The following is a 16,182-nucleotide window of genomic DNA, read 5'->3' on the forward strand; positions in this document are numbered from 1 at the left end:
GTGCATACCTTTGTAACGACGATAGTCATTGACGTTCCTTGAATTTTTATTACCTTCAGATGTGTATGAAAACTTTTTTTTAATGAACATTCTCAATTATTTAAAAACAAGAAGGTGTAACAACGAAGAAAGAAAAACCAAGATTGACGAGAAGATGAAATCAAAATCTTGAGTAAAATGTATCAATTCTATATTCTACATTAATTTTTCACTGTGTAAATAATGCGACAGTAATAATAATAGTAATAATATATTTATATTATTATAACGGAATGTGTTTGAAAATAAGGAGACTGGAGATAGATTACAGTAAAGCTAGTATTACACGAAACGACATAAAATATTCGTAACAGTCTTCGAGTAATTCTGGCTTTACATTTATTTTTACTCTATATCAATGATGAAAAGGACACAGACAAGAGAGGAGCTGTTGAAATTTATATTTTAAATATTTATTCCTTTTTTCTCTCACTTTCAAAGGACAATTTGTTGTTTATTTAATTTGTTATTTTTTTTATTTTGTGTATTTTTTTATATTATAAGATAACATTATCCTAAGCATTGTATGTGGAGGATGTTGGAGCCTCGTCGTATCTAAATTACTTTTTCTTTGCTTTGTTTATTTCCGTTTTTATTCGTTTATTAACTCTTTTTTTTTTTGCAAATCTTTCCTCTTATATAACATCATTTGCTTTTTTTCGCCCACATCGTCCTCGTCTCTTCGCCTGTCAATTCATTATTTCGTATCATTATTATCCTATACTACCATTTATCATATCGTCGTCACTCCAAATTCACTTCTTTCTCTCTCACTTTCTTTCTTTCTTTCTTTCTTTCTCTCTATCTCTGGCATTCGGTTTATCATCTTGTCATTTGTCCCTTTTTTTCAAGTTATTCTGCCTTAACGTGACAGACAAAGTCAGCGACTGGCGTTGTTGTCGACCTGGTATTAGTTTTCTTCTTGCTTCGTGTAGTTTATCCAATTATTTATCATATATTTTTGTTCTGCTTTCGTTTTTAGCTTTTCAGAAGAGGGGGGATTATTTCTATCTATTTCGACTTTTCCACCTCTTGCGTATGAACAATTGCTGTCCCGGTTACGGTGTCGTCATTGTTACTATTAGTATCATTATTTATGGTTTCTTTTTTGATATAGATAACAAGCATCTGGACATTGTAACATTCTTCGATGCTTGAGGAAGATTGCTACAATGGTTAAACCACTAATAACAATAATAATAACGATTCCAACGAAATCAAAGAAACATCTATCGCGTACGTGTTTCTCAAAGAAAAAACTATTACTACAAATCAAAAGGTATTTCATTAGAAGTACCAATAATCAGGGGTATTATAGTACAGTGTGAAAAGACGATATTTTCCTCACATTTCATATCAGTATATTTGTGTAACAATATTTTTTTAATCTTTTCCCTTTATCACTTTCATCTAAACTCATAAGAACTCTACGGACGCTCTGTATTCCTGATATTTAGTCCGGTATTTTTGCTTTGAAGAATTAATGAGATAAAAAATATAACATTCTATAATCATTTTGTAAGTATGCAACCCTGCTTTTGAAGTTGAGAAAAGAACAAGTTTTTCACATTTAAAACTGCAACGGTAGAAGTAGCCAGATAAAGAAGCAACTGAAGAAATGACGAAAAATTGTTTCGGCACTTGCAAAAACATGGAGATGTTTATGCAGTATTATCATCTGTTTCTGTTTCTTTCATACGCTTAACATTAGGCAGCATTGCGCACAGCTGTGTGCAGAGTTCTCAAGACCATGTAGGTTTATTTTCTGAAAGACACATTATTGTTGTCATCGTCGTCATTTTTGCTGTCGAAAACAAAACTACACCTGTATTCTTAATGATGTATAAGTAAAAAGAGAGAGTGTGAGAAGAAGAAAAAGAAACAAAACAAAAAACACGAAGTCGCACGTTTCTTTTTTCTTTTCTTTTTGTTTTACGAAAATTCGATACATAAGAGTCTGCGATACACACTACTTGGATTTATAAAATCAACCTTTATTCTTTTATGTATTTAGTCATTCATTCTTTTGTTTTTGTTTGTTTGTTTGTTGCTGTTGTTATTGTTGTTGTTGTTACTGTTTTCATTTTCATTCATGTATAATATATATGTACTATATAACTAAAATTTGAGTCGAAGATGAAGAAAAAAGAGAATATTTTCGAACGAACGCGAATTAGAGAGAGAGAGAGAGAGAGAGAGAGAGAGAGAGAGATAGAGAGATAGAGAAGATTTAAGTTTGTTCAAGATCTTTGTGGTAGAATGAAATGATCTGTGATTCTCTTCCGGCTTTCATAAAGTAATAAAAATAATAGTTTATACAAAATTATCCTCTTTTTTGTTTTGAAAATAAAGTAAAAAATAAAATAAATACGAGAAAGTAACGAATAAGTTGTGTTCCTACTGCAAGTATCACTACTACTACCAATACGACTACTACTACCGCTACCAACTACTACTATAATGCCGGAAAATTACAGTTTCAATTCGTCATCGTACTATTTGTTACATTACGTGTCATATACTTTATCATTATTGCGCAGAAGAAGAAGAAGAGAAGTAGAAAAAGTAGAAGCATCAGAAGAACAAGAAAAATCACAAAAATTGGAAAGGTTGATTTTAATATAAATAAGCGGTTCTATCATGTTGTTGTATTTTGGTTTTTTTTTTATCAAAGAACGAACTACAAATTCTATTTTTCAAAACAGAAAGAAAGAAAAAGAAAAGAAGTGTACGTTTTCTTTTTTTTTCATCTTCTCAACGTCTCATTTACACACACAATACAAGAGTGTGTCTGAAAGAGATAGAGGCCCCTCCGCCTCCCCCCTGACTCTCAAAAAGACTCTCGTTTCCCGCATTTGAATTCTATTTCGTTCTGAATCGGGTATGGTTGGTGGTCGTCTCTGTTTCATTGGGTCGGGTATTGAGGCATGGTGTAGGCTACCATGGCTGGCTGCTGGCCTGGCTGCAGAGGTGCGGTCGCTGACGGCGCTGCAGCTGATCCCTGGCCAGGTTGCCACGCTCCGGTCGCTGGTGCCGGCATCCTCATGCTGTTCATGTACTGCGCCTGCTGGCCGTAGTATTGACTGTAGTACTGAGTCGGCTGCAGGAACTGTCCTTGCATCTGCGGGTATCCCTGCGTATACCAGTACCCCATTTGCTGTCCATATCCGTACGGATATTGACCTCCACCAGTTGTCACCTTGCGAGCAGAACGATTATGTTAATTTCAAACCTCTCGGGTGAACAAGGAATTTTAGGTATGTTTGGAGATAAAGGACTAAATACGAGTTTGCAATTATCAAACAGCCAGTTGTTTGCCACTTCAAAATCTTTCCTCAACTCTTGGGTCATGTTCATCGTATTGAATGAATTATAGTGTGTGACCCATGTGATTAATCAAAGCCCAAGATTCTTCAGCGTAAGGTTTTTTTCTCGATCTTCCCAGGTGCAAAATCGTCACTACCATGAGCATTATTTAGCAACAGACTGTGTTATCGTATAAAAATAATGAAATTATAACCTGTACAACTCTAAAATTATTATTGTAATAATCGAGTTTAGAAAGGCTGGGAATTACTCAAGGCTGAAAGTATCTTCTTTTTTTTGGAAATTTGTTTCTACTTGCAATAGTTTTAAATCAACTATCAAGATTAATTCAATATAAGAAAAAATACGACCACATAATTACAAGTGAACAGTGAATGAGGAAATGTGGAACTTGGTATGACAAAAAAAAAATAATAGTAACAAAGAACAATAAATAAACTAGGGCATTTACGGAACGCAATTGAGATTGCAAACACTTTCACGCTACTGTGGAGATAGAGTTAGTTTTAGGATGGTTTCAGGATCACCAGACACCCGAGATAAGATTGGTGAAAAAAGCGAGTCAGTAGCCTTGAACTTCCTTTGTTCCCGAAATCAAGATTGCTACAAAGTTTTTGGGCTCCCCTTGACGCTTGAAGGAAGATCTAAAATTGTAAGTAGAAAAAGCGTGCGGCACAAAATTTCTGGCAAATCTTTGAAGGTCACCAAACTTTCTTTGTTCCAGTCTTGGCTTGATAAAATGAGGAACAAAGACACAACTTTCTTGGAATAAGAAAAAAAAAGGACGAATGTTTGGTACCTGCTGAGGCTGCTGATTGGCATTGGGCCCGACGCTATTGGGATCGCCGTTCTCCTTGCCCCAGAAGCACTTGACGACGCTACCGTTGATCTCTGTATTATGAGTGGACTCGATAGCGTGCGTGGCTGACTCCTTGGTGGTAAACTTGATGAACGCGTACCCCTTGTCCTTGAAGACTCTGATGTCCTGAATAGTGCCAAATGGCGAGAAGGTCTTCGTGATGAGCTCGTCTGTAATGCCGTTCGTGAAGCCTCCACAGTAAACGGTGCAGTTGGTCGGGCTGCTTTGGTTGTAAACCTGCGACGAGGGTGAAAATGATAATAAGGAAAGATGCAAGGGGGGGCGAAAGGTAGGATACGGACCTCCTCGTAATTGGGTTTGCTGTTGTTGGTGTGCCTAGGCCGCTCAGACCTCGGAGGCGGCGGCTTCCTGGTCGACCAGTTTGTCCTGATGCTGCGAGAGCCGAGCCACTGGCCATTCATCGCCGAGATAGCGGCCTCAGCCTCTGACTTTTTAACAAAGGACACAAATGCGTAGCCTTTGCTCTTGAGGGTCTGAGGGTCCCGGACGATTCTGCAGTTGCTGATCTCGCCGAAGGGCGCGAAGGCCTCCTTCAGCGTCTGGGTTTCGATCTCCGGCGATAAATCGCCGACGAATATGTGATGGTGGTTACTCGTGTCGAGCTTCGGCTGGTTCCCCGGGCTTGTGGCCCAGTTAACCTTCATCTCCTTCTCGAGGAAGTGCCGCTTGTTCATCGCTGCTAGCGCGGTGGCGGCACTCTGGTGGTTAGTGAACTCGACGAAGGCGTAAGGATCGTTGCCGGGTTCGCGTATTATCTTGCACCCCTTGACGGCACCGATCTGCGAAAAGAGAGCGCACAAAAGGTCCTCGGACACCGAGGCGTCCAGGTTTCCAACGTACAGTGTACGCGGGTTGCTTTCCTCGCTCATGCTTGCGATGACGCTCCTCGCGCTCCACAATCACCGAGTTTTATGCACGTTTCGCCGTTGCTCGCCCGCTTCGCTTCCACGCTAGCTGCACCCTGCGGTTAATATTTACAAATCACACCTCCAGTGCGCGACGCGGACATCTACCTCGACCCCAGCATCAGAGTACTCGGATCTTTCCCTTCCTCGCGTTTCAGTACCAGGGACAACACGGACGGCAGTCTCGACGTTAAGCTACACCCAGCCTCGACTACGTCATACTAACATAAAATGGCCGCTCTACCGCCCGACTTCAACCACTGCCGCGAGTCGCTTTCCCCCCAATCATCCTTGCAATTAATACACGCGTTGAAGAACGAACCCCGCCACTCACCCCGGCGATACAACCTCGGACGTCTGTCTCGATCACCTTTCCAATTTTCGAAACTTTCTCCAAACGCCACGCAATGATATTACAATTATTTGCCTCGCGATAATATCTACCCGCCTTGCAAAACTTAAGGTTACCAATATCGAAGGGGCACGTGTTGTTCTACCGCAACCCTGCGGCTCGTCCTCTGCCGATAAATAAATATACGATATTTCGTAACAGGTAGCGCGAAAATTCCGCTCTCCCATTGGCTCGCCGTAGTGAAAACTTACTTATTCCATGTGTGCGTTCCAAAACTACCTAGCAGCGCTAAAAACTCCATAAGACAGAGGCAGAGTTACTCACAAACTTGGCAGCGCAAAAGAGATAAATGACGGTTGACAGTACTGGGAGTTAATTTCGGAACTCACCATATGTCTCACTCATTGGCGCGGGGTGTTCGTGAAACCTCGAAGCACTGAATATTCACGCTAGACTAATGCCAAAGAAACAACCTCTATTGTGCATAACACGCACGTCCGGTTATTTTGCAAATTCATTTGCTCCTGGAAAACCTTTACGTGCGGATTTTATCTTCCGCATTTTGTATACAGTTTTCTTTCTTTTCTTGCTTCCTCCTCGGTTTCCCAGTATCACCTCGTTTTAATTACTCATCTGCAAACGCCACGGACGTATGTACAAACTTTCGCAAACGCGGTTATTCGCCATCCAGCACAGTGTAGAAAGTTGAGAGCTACCTTACTGCGAATAAGTAAGTTACATTTAGCGCGTCGCAGTCATCTTGCATTAAATGATATTGCGCCATTAGACAAATTTAAACACAGGTTTCAAATAATTTAAAAAGAAATAAAAAAAAATAGCTTAATTGAGAAGTGACCAATTGAAGCAGCATTGAGCCCAACGACACATAATATCGAAACATAGTATCGAATAGACATAATATTATTCTGTTATTTTTTAATAAGCACACACACATGAAGATTTCAGGATACAATAATCATATGGCAGCTGAAATACGTAAGAAAGGGCCAAGAATAATCACTATAATAGTAATAATAACAATCATCATAATAACAATAATTAATGATCATAAAATATACTATTACAACTTAACAACAACTATGGGAACATTAGAGAAAGTTGGCATAGTCGTTTTATAGTATGTTGAATAATATAAGTGTAAATTTATTTTTTATAACCTAAACACCCCAAATTTGGATACAATACAATTTGTACGTAAGTGCCAAGATTGTGCGGAATGTTTTTCGAATAACTGACTAGGAATAGTTAAAGTTGAAAATAATAAGTAAAAAAAGCTATGAACTAATGTATTATACGTAAATTACCTCAGTAATACTGAAGAATTTCTCTTTTTCTCATGCACATAAATATCAATGAGAAAAAGATGGATAGATAGATAGAAAGATAGACGGATATATAAAGAGTATTAGAGATATGAATAAATAATAAATATACTATGATATATTACATCAATGCCGTCTCTCTGAATGTATGGATATAATGGAATGGACATAACTATTTGTATTAGGAATTATTATGGTATATATCACAACCGCTGCATGGTAGAAACTAAGCTCTCTTTCACTATGCCTGCATTCATTAATATATAATTAGAAAAAAAAAATTAAAAGGAAAAAAAATACGCTAGGTATAAAAATATAATCGCGAATACATCAGGCAAAGGATATTACAATATGTACGTATTCGTCAAATGAGATCATTGATGCGTAATAGCGAGGCAATATAATAGACGTGTAGGGGATATCTTATATTTAAACGATATTATCGGGCTATGGACGTATAGCGTTCGATCGAGTATATAATGGTGTTTTAAACCTCAAAAATGTACGCGCGGTGCGGACGGTCTAGATGAAACAAGGGGGGTAGGAATTCCGTATCCAGTGCGCACGTGTTATTGAAACAACTTCTGTCGACTTTGGTTGTGCTGCACCCGTTGCATTTGTTACACTGGCAAGCTAGACCGTCACCGCATTTACCCCACATGTGATTACGACCACCGCACCGATCTCCCGGGCCCTAAAAAGCGTAAAAAATTAGGGTTAGGAAGATTTGAACGCTCAACGCGAAGTCGTCGTCAGATTCAAATATGCGCTCATTTTCCCGCCTCTATTCGAATCGTTCGATTATTATCTGCCGTTTTGTGCGCAGCCAGTGAGCGCGCGCGAACTGTTCAAGATAATTTCTTAGAGCTCCACACATTGTAAATTTTGCGTTTAATCACCTTCAGGCACTCCCAGAAGCCGCATTCAACCGCGTAGCTACTGCCCCAATCACAATCATCGCAATTTTCCTCGCAGCTTTTACGATTTCTGCAAAGTGGCAACTTGCGAAGATGAGCTTCGCAATTGGAATGCCTGAGAAAAGAAATAAATAAATATGAAGAACGACGGGATTAAAATATAAATTGAAGCAACGGTGACATAAAAAGAAGAAATCCTTGTCAGTGATTACAGAGAAGATCTCTGTACTTTTCATCTCTTCTGGTTTCCGATATCATAATCCATGGGATGAAATTTTTTAAGACATTCGAAACCAATCAATAACGAACTTCACCAAATGACAATATTTTTACATGCACCTCTGATGTAAATAACTAAAATTTAAGTAAACTTACATAAAAATCATGGCGAGGAGAACGATTAAAGCTGAGGTGAATTGTGTCGCAGTATGCATGATTGTCCGTCCGTCTGTCTCGAAATCCTGAAAGCAAATTATATTACAAAGTTGTTTTGTCCTCTAGTGAAATTGCCGACTTGTGAGTTTTCCTTGTAATATTCTACCATCAACATATTATTATTGAAAGAGAATGTGTGTATACCTATAGGCGGTCCGCAGGCCTATATTTGGCCTGCAGCCGCGGGGTCAGTGTACAAATATTATTCAAATCCACGCAGCTGCAGCTGCAACACCTTGAACCAGTGCAGTACGCGCATAAGTATTCCGTTCGCAATATTTAGAAAATATATTTTCTGCGTGCACCTCGTACATAAAGCAAGTTTAGTAATAAAAGAAGTAAATAAAAATACAATATTTTTAACTGCGAGATGAATAAATAAATAAATAAATTGACCGGTTTGTATGTGTATGTGTATATGTATATGTAGTTTTTTTTACATCCAATGTAATTTCCCAACGTGTATTTCGCGAAATAACGCAAGGGCAGCTTACTTACCGCGGTCGCGTTAGGATTGAATTTGCCGAAATATATTATAAGAGTATAAGTATAGTACAGTTATAATAGATATTATTCGAGAGCTTCATTTAAATCATGACCCCCCCCGGGCACAAATTGAGTTATTAAGTGCCGAACTTTGGATTCGCCGTAGTATATATCTGAAATTAATTATGATGTTCACGTTATCACGTCGCAGATAAGCCAGAGGAGGATAAATGTCCTAATAATACTGACATTAAGACAGAATAATTAACTTATCCAGAAAGATATCTCATTTTAAGTCTAAGTATAACACTCTTCGGCTTTTATAAATTGCAGTAATAATCGACTGTAATTCGGTTACAAAGCGATAAAGACTAAATTTATAAGGAAGGCGTGGTGCATGCATGCATGTCTCGATTATTCGTTATCATGGTTAAACTTTGAACCCTCGCCGATCAAGTCTCTCACCTATTAACGCACAAACAATGCACGATAATTTGCAAAAAATGACCTCGTTATTTCGTTTTGAGGTTTAAGGTGTTCCCGAAAATCGGGGGCCCCGCGAAAACATGGTAATGACGTCCCGTCCCGACGCCGGTTTCAACGTCGCCCCGTGAATCATTCGGTTGAGAATTAGAAAAAGCGCGCGCGTCTGCTCTCAGGGGTATGTATATCGGCCAGACGATTATTCGCAGTATTGTTTACACTGCCCTAGATATCGGACTTTATATAGTCGATCCTGACGGTAACTTACGCAAATAGAAGATTCACGGGATCACCGTGGATATCCGGCTCCGCAATTATACGTTTACGTTACGTATAATAACGGCTTCGTCCGTCGATTATTCCACGGATTTAAATTCAAGGAAGGAAAAATGGTCGAAAAGAAAATAAGGGGAATCAAGTCGTCACGTAGATATTTACCATTAACTGGTTTATGTCTTACAGATTATCAAAGTAATCGAGTGAAGCATGTGCAGTATCGTGTCGCATGAGCGTAGGCACAATTCCTGTATGTATATATATTTTTGATGAATGAAAATCCGCGGATGACGAATACAGGCGCGTCTTCCATTTATTTTCGGTCACGTTAAATATACACACGTTCAATGTGTCACGAGTTTAACCACCGAAAGCGCGAGCAAAGGAACGATAGATACATGCACGAAAAATAGCTGCCAAACCCGGTTGTGTTCGGCGGGTGGATTAAAGTTGTGTCAGTGTGCGCAGAATTCGAATCTCAGTTCTCGAAGAATTGTTCTAAAAATACGATGTACAACAAATACACGTATTCGTATCGGGATTTGCGTCGGTCCAGCATTTCTCCCTCCTTTTCTCTTTCTCTCCCCAAATGCCATGTGTATATGCACATGCCCCCGCAGAATGTTTGGCAAATTGCCGATGTTATTCCCTCCTCGCGATTCACGGACGTTCCTCTACCTCCCTCGCCTCCTCCCCCTCACTCTCTCGCGTTTCATTTCCATCTGTGACCCATTATCCCTATTCACGATGATCGTCCAAGTCCTCGGCAGCAAGAGGTTTACCATGCAAACAACACAGTTCTCTTCAGTATTAATCGAACCACCGAATACACCGGACGTAGTCGAATACCGCTGCTGATTTTGGTCGGAAGCACACCTACAATTGCACCTTGATTTGCATTTAGGATAAAAAGTTTTTCAAGAAGAAGGAAGTAATATAAGAACTGATACAAACAAACCAAAACCACTAAAATATCGAATAGAAGATGAGAAATTAAACAAACTTATCAAATTATTTTTTTTCGTTTTAATATATAAGTAAACATAGTAGAATTAGAGAATTACGTGAATACCAACTTTCTAAGTGACGTTTTCTTCTATTGTCTTTGATTGCTTCGAAACTGCAGAAACTGTGATATCGGTGTATATTGAAGTGTAAGTCACGCAGGAGATAAGCTTTCGTTATTACACAAACAGTGCGGTCATTCGGTTCGGTTACATAAAAGAAATCGTAATATATACTAGATAATTGTTTTTCTTTCGAAACGATATTCGCAGCCTGCCAACAAACACATCAAACAATTCAGGTGAGTGCATGATTTCTCTATCTCTGATACGTAAGATATTAGATATCTTAATGTCCTATCTTTGCTTGTCGTTTCATTGGTTTTGTTGTACGTCGGGTCACATGAAATTCTTCCGAATTATATGCATTTGCGCGATATCACAGCTACGTGGTTATACGCGCATAAGATATACTCGCGATATTGCACTAAACGCGCGAAATAGGCGGATGTCCGCGGAGCGGGTTAAAAATACGCGCGCGCGGTTTACAAGACACACGCTTTTTCGCCTTATATTTTTTTCACCTACTGCGTAAATATGCAGTATAGATACATACGTGTACGTGAAGCGCAATACCAGCATTTCGCACACGGTTTGTATATCGAAATTGAGTACAAAGCCGCGTTTGATTCTAACGTATAAATTTAGTTCTCCAAATATCTAACAAGAATTTTTTTCGATCCTTGTTTATTTAATCGAGCCGAATTTGAGGTATATATATAATCAAATAAATATGCAAAACAGCGAGCATTTTTCACATGTAACTTCACGTCATAAGTTTACCAAAAGTATCAGCATTGTGATACCGCGACGCGGCTCTTGTAGGGTTGTTTACACTGCCGCGAGTTTCAAAAGTGTAACTAAGTCGGCAGTCACGCCAGAATCCGAAAATAATCCAGTGAGGAACTATATATTTATTTATCGGTGCTCCGCGTATATCTGCAAATATCCCGTTTACGTGTACATATGTATGTATTCTATGTAAAGGAGACGTAACATGACGTTCGGTCATTGCGGCGTGTCTGAATCCGAATAATTCTATAACTCGTCTGTTTTCCCGTTTCCCATTGTTGTTGTTGTTGTTTTTGTTGTTGTAGTTTCCGATGTTTTTTTGATTTATTTATATGTATTGTTAATATCGACGCCAAATATTTCCTAGATACGCCATGTTAAGTGGATACCGAATTAGAATCTATAAGAAGACACTCAATCGACCGATAACACCGTCTCGAATTGTGTTCTTCAAGTTTAAAAATAAACGGTCCATCGAACCGAAAACAACTTGAAAGTTTAAAGACACAATGATTATTATGTTGCGAAAGCTTATTCCAGGTTGTTTTCATATATTATAAACATTGCAATTTCGAGAACTATACTATTGCTGCAACTATTCTATCGATAGATCGACGACACGGTTTCAAGCGGTATTCTTTAAATTGAAAAACAAACGATCAATCAAGCCGACATCGACTAAATGTTTACAGGAATAATTTCGCACTTCCTCCAAACTGTTTTGATAAATTAAATAGGATAAAATACCAGACGCTAAACGCACGATTCGTTTCAACGTAATTTCAAATTGTATTCCAAAAAAAAAAGTGATAAACGGCCGATGGAACGACTCGATAGTTTACAGAAATAATTCCAAGCTATAAAAAGTTTTCTGGACACTGTCTTTCGTGTAAATTAATCGTATTTAATTTCAGGAAGTCTATCGGGACAGTCAACGCAGCGATGGGAATGATAACGAGAGTTCGGGGCCGGGTAAGAGCGAATTCGTTGACCGTCGACAAAGAGAGAACGGCCCAGAGCGTTTGTCTCTTGAGTGCTATTTTGCTGCTGCCTTACTGCCCCCGAGGACCGTTGCCCCTGCTGCCACCCCCGGCGCCAGCCCTCTACTCCGCCCTGGTGCTTCCGGTTGTTCTCAGCGCGAATTACCGGTACCCGGTATCGGCCCTAAAGACGATCGTCGAAGCCACGAAAGGTGCGACACGCGAAAAAAGAAGTTTTTTTTTATCTCTAGTCGGACACGTACCTTGGTTACTCGAAGATGATGCTTTCGATACTTTAAAATATATGAGTCAATGCAGGGTTGAATGATGTTAGAAAATGTACCTGGAGGTATTACGATGACGGGAATTGGTCGTGTTGTGTAGGAAAGAAAGCGACCACCGCATCTTTTATACCCGCTTGGTCCTCCTCCTCCTCCTCCTTGGGGATGGAAAGACACTGTGATATATATTATTATAATTCATGCATAGAGAGAGTGTGGATAGGTAGCTGATATCACCCGTCGATGTAAGAGATATAGCTAAGCTTGTTTTAAGGCACGGGTTGTTGCCAGGCTGCCGTTAAATCCTTACGCGATGCGATGCCTCCCGTCCCGTCCGCCTACTTCTTCTCCTCCTTTTTCTCCATCTCCTGTTTTTCAAGTATACCCCACGTCCTTGTCAGGATAATCTGAGTGACGCCGATTAATATGCAAATTTGCATCAAGATCACCGGCTACTGTAACTCGACATCGTTAGACGATCGAAAATTCGAAAAGCTCGCCTGACAAGATGCTCGATTACTTTGGCGTCAATTTTTATCTGAAATTAAAAAAAATATGGAATTAATTTCCGAAAGTATCATTCGAACTATAAAAATTCTAAAAATTGAGAAATTTTTCAGACATTAATTCAATGCATTTTTTCAGATCAGTTACAAGAGACTGTAAATTATAAGGCAAGAAAGTCTATACTGTGCAGAGCAACAAATACTTTTTAAAATAAAATTCTTATTTCTTAATCACGTAACAAATTTTTACCTCAAGCAATATATCTCTGAAAATTGTTCAAATAAAAATGAGTACATTTTTTCACAGAGTATAATTGTCTCATTAACATATTAGATTTCTGAAAAATGCTAAGTCAAATTTTAAAAAGAATCCATCTACATCTTTGCTCCCAAACGACATTTTACTGTTGCTATAATTTGTATGTTTTATAACTTTTCGAAATTTGTTAAATAAAACGTTTAAATGTGGAAGTATCTTTTAAAACTGATTTTTGCTCTAGCAAGTCACCAGTAAGAATATTCCCAAGAAATTCTGGAATTAATTATTTCAAAGGAATCTCTCTGAAAATTTCTGATTTGTATATTTGAAACATGTGGAATTGACAGACTTTGCGCAAGACCTCCAGAAAATGATTTATTTTCTCTGAAGCATACATAGTTTCTATGCTTATTGTAGAATTATTCTGACCTGGTTTCAAAAAAGTCCCATGAATCGCTTGCTGAGGTTTGTCCAATAAATTTTTTCTGATCAACCTTGAAACATTACAGCCGATAGACTTCTTTCAGATTTTCGTAACAAATTTCATTAAAAAAACATTTCCAGCAGGGGATATAAATAGAAATATCGGTGTCGGGGCAGCAGCCATGCCAATCATTATTAATATATTCCTCATTAAACTCTGATCGAAGAATAAGCAGTTGAGGGAAAAAAATAGGCAGAAGGGTGAATTAATATGCAAAGAAAAGCCGTGGAAGAATCGCATTGACAGGGCTGTCGACTCGCTAGTCAATTATCTTTATCGGAATAAATATCCTTTGGCGTAATTAAACAAGCGCAATTACACCAAAGGGTTTGCTCAGAGAGTAGAATGCAAAAGTAAATATAGTTTCAAATTCGATCTTACCCCGTATCTAACCATTGCATTTTTCTCTTTCAAAGGTGGCGTCAAGAAGGCATGGAAACCGCTGAGCAGCTTGCTGATGCGAATTTACGCGCCAATCGATAGGGTAGAAAATGTGTTTGCCAAGATGCGGAACATATCAATAATGCTCAATCAGATAGTCTTCCTGACGCTGGCCGACAAGATCCTCGTACCCAAAGAGCGGATGACCTGTCTCTACACCTTGATGTTCTACAATGTGATAGCCTACTGCGTCAGCTACATAAAGGAGCTCGTAGAGAAGGAAGACTGGTCACCGTACGTAACGTTGACGGAACGATCACAAATCAAGCACCTGGCCATGTCAGCGACAAAGATCGTGCTCGAGTGGACCAAGGCTGTCACCTTCCTCGTCACCCTGACGTTTGTGCTCCTTGTTTTCGGACTAGAACAGGGTTTGCAGCACTACAAGTGAGTTAATTTTTTTTCGACATTTTCTTTTTGCTCCGCTATTTGCAACGTGTTCCTCTAGATAATGACTAATTCTTCTCATTTCGCAGACCCTCCACAACGTACACAGTGATAACATGGGCATATTACGCGGCGACGGAGAAGGTCTTTGTCGACATGTTTCCCGGTATCCTGAGCGCCCTGCAGCTCGATGTACTAGAGAATATAGAGAATTTGTACGCTCCGGTAATTCTGCGTTGCTTCACCGTCGGCGTCTCCGCACTGTTTACTCTCATACTGCTACCCAGCGCCTCGTGGAAGTTTCTCCTCTTCGCTGCTTACCTCAACGTTTTTCTCAGATCCAAGGAGCTGCTGCGCGAATCCATCGCCGTCCTCAGACATGAGAGAGAGGTTTTAAACCGGTATAGAAAGGCCACGAACGAAGAGATCGAGAGGTTCGACGACGTTTGCGCCGTCTGCCTCTGCAGCATGGTCAAGGCTCGCGTCACTCCTTGCCATCATATATTTCACGCAGATTGTTTGAGGCAGTGCTTGAAGAGCAGCGATAAATGCCCGATGTGCAAGAGGGAATTAAAATTCGACTGAAACACTAGAACAACGCTGTTTACTTGTCGACAAGAACTCGTCTAGTTATTAAACAAGACGAGTCGCAATGGCATTTTTTGAATAGCAGTTATCGAACGAGAGAAATGATTAAAACAATGAAGAAAAGCAATTCGTTAAATACTGCGTTAAGGGACAAATTTTAGTCCTAGGCAAAATGGCAAACGAAATTGGTAAGAGCGGAAAAAAAAAAATGCTGAGCAGAGTTTACTTCGTAGTGCATAGTTTTTTCACTGTTTCAAGTTATAAAATTAGACTAGTTTGAAAGTATGAGGATTGTATGCTTGAAATTATCGCGCGAATAATTCAATAATTTATGTTAGTGGTCGATTGGTCTAGATATACAATTTTTAGCTAATGTAAAATGTCAAGCACACACGCACGCACTCATACTTGTATTCCTTTAGATTAATTTCGCTGTGATAAGCACTGAGTCATGTCTGTATCTTTTTCTGTACTTTTCTCTCTCTCTCTTTCTTAGCTGCAAAGCTTTCCAAGATAAACTGTGACGTAATTCTTATTATTATTACTTAATAGGAAGTACGTTTAATATATCGTATGAATAATACCAACTACATAAACTTTATGTTTAAAATCAGTTCTGTATTGCCGAATCGATTTGAAGAATTGGGGATAAATATTTTTCCAAACGTGATTCAAACGTTGCTTCATACCTCAAATGGTTTTTTATTATTTGAAATTTCTTCTACGATATGTCGAGACTATATTTTGCTGACTGTCGCTAAATTTTACCATCATTACTTAAAAAAATTAAAAATAAAAAACACCTAATCGTACGTAAATAATTTTAAGCTAGAACACTGTTTTATACCAGAATAATAAAGTTACGCCAATTTAACACTCCCGTGTAATTTTAATGCCGTACAGGAGAAAGAAATGAAGCAAAGTATGTAGCTGAAATAGAAAACAAGATTCGGCGAA

General features: G+C 38.9%; 3 protein-coding genes across 3 annotated transcripts; 1 reads left to right on the forward strand and 2 right to left on the reverse strand.

Annotated features, from left to right (window-relative positions):
* Positions 1-298: 298 nt before the first annotated feature.
* Positions 299-5,655, reverse strand: LOC124186691 (nucleolysin TIAR). Its single transcript, XM_046578583.1, has 3 exons — positions 4,528-5,655; positions 4,166-4,462; positions 299-3,238 (listed from the first exon to the last, which is right to left on the reverse strand). The coding sequence occupies exons 1-3, from the start codon at positions 5,113-5,115 to the stop codon at positions 2,945-2,947; spliced, it is 1,179 nt and encodes a 392-aa protein (XP_046434539.1). The 5' UTR covers positions 5,116-5,655; the 3' UTR covers positions 299-2,944.
* Positions 5,656-6,420: 765 nt separating this feature from the next.
* Positions 6,421-12,616, reverse strand: LOC124186697 (neuroparsin-A-like). The gene is made up of 4 exons (XM_046578588.1): positions 12,543-12,616; positions 8,139-8,224; positions 7,746-7,878; positions 6,421-7,540 (listed from the first exon to the last, which is right to left on the reverse strand). The coding sequence occupies exons 2-4, from the start codon at positions 8,195-8,197 to the stop codon at positions 7,334-7,336; spliced, it is 399 nt and encodes a 132-aa protein (XP_046434544.1). The 5' UTR covers positions 8,198-8,224; positions 12,543-12,616; the 3' UTR covers positions 6,421-7,333.
* Positions 9,588-16,101, forward strand: LOC124186692 (ERAD-associated E3 ubiquitin-protein ligase HRD1B-like). Its single transcript, XM_046578584.1, has 4 exons — positions 9,588-10,749; positions 12,214-12,491; positions 14,226-14,637; positions 14,727-16,101. The coding sequence occupies exons 2-4, from the start codon at positions 12,242-12,244 to the stop codon at positions 15,220-15,222; spliced, it is 1,158 nt and encodes a 385-aa protein (XP_046434540.1). The 5' UTR covers positions 9,588-10,749; positions 12,214-12,241; the 3' UTR covers positions 15,223-16,101.
* Positions 16,102-16,182: the final 81 nt, after the last annotated feature.

This window comes from Neodiprion fabricii, chromosome 7, assembly GCF_021155785.1.
Source record: "Neodiprion fabricii isolate iyNeoFabr1 chromosome 7, iyNeoFabr1.1, whole genome shotgun sequence".
Classification (NCBI taxonomy): domain Eukaryota; kingdom Metazoa; phylum Arthropoda; class Insecta; order Hymenoptera; family Diprionidae; genus Neodiprion; species Neodiprion fabricii.

Excerpts from the sequence above, each read along its gene's own strand:
- LOC124186691 (XM_046578583.1), bottom strand. The coding sequence starts at position 5,115 with ATGAGCGAGGAAAGCAACCCGCGTACACTGTACGTTGGAAACCTGGAC. Across the intron at positions 4,463-4,527 it reads GCAAACCCAATTACGAGGAG|GTTTACAACCAAAGCAGCCC; the intron begins GTCCGTATCCTA and ends CCCTCGTCGCAG. Across the intron at positions 3,239-4,165 it reads CCAATCAGCAGCCTCAGCAG|GTGACAACTGGTGGAGGTCA; the intron begins GTACCAAACATT and ends TCTGCTCGCAAG.
- LOC124186697 (XM_046578588.1), bottom strand. The coding sequence starts at position 8,197 with ATGCATACTGCGACACAATTCACCTCAGCTTTAATCGTTCTCCTCGCC. Across the intron at positions 7,879-8,138 it reads CTCCTCGCCATGATTTTTAT|GCATTCCAATTGCGAAGCTC; the intron begins GTAAGTTTACTT and ends TTCTTTTCTCAG. Across the intron at positions 7,541-7,745 it reads GCTTCTGGGAGTGCCTGAAG|GGCCCGGGAGATCGGTGCGG; the intron begins GTGATTAAACGC and ends TACGCTTTTTAG.
- LOC124186692 (XM_046578584.1), top strand. The coding sequence starts at position 12,242 with ATGGGAATGATAACGAGAGTTCGGGGCCGGGTAAGAGCGAATTCGTTG. Across the intron at positions 12,492-14,225 it reads GATCGTCGAAGCCACGAAAG|GTGGCGTCAAGAAGGCATGG; the intron begins GTGCGACACGCG and ends TCTCTTTCAAAG. Across the intron at positions 14,638-14,726 it reads CAGGGTTTGCAGCACTACAA|ACCCTCCACAACGTACACAG; the intron begins GTGAGTTAATTT and ends CTCATTTCGCAG.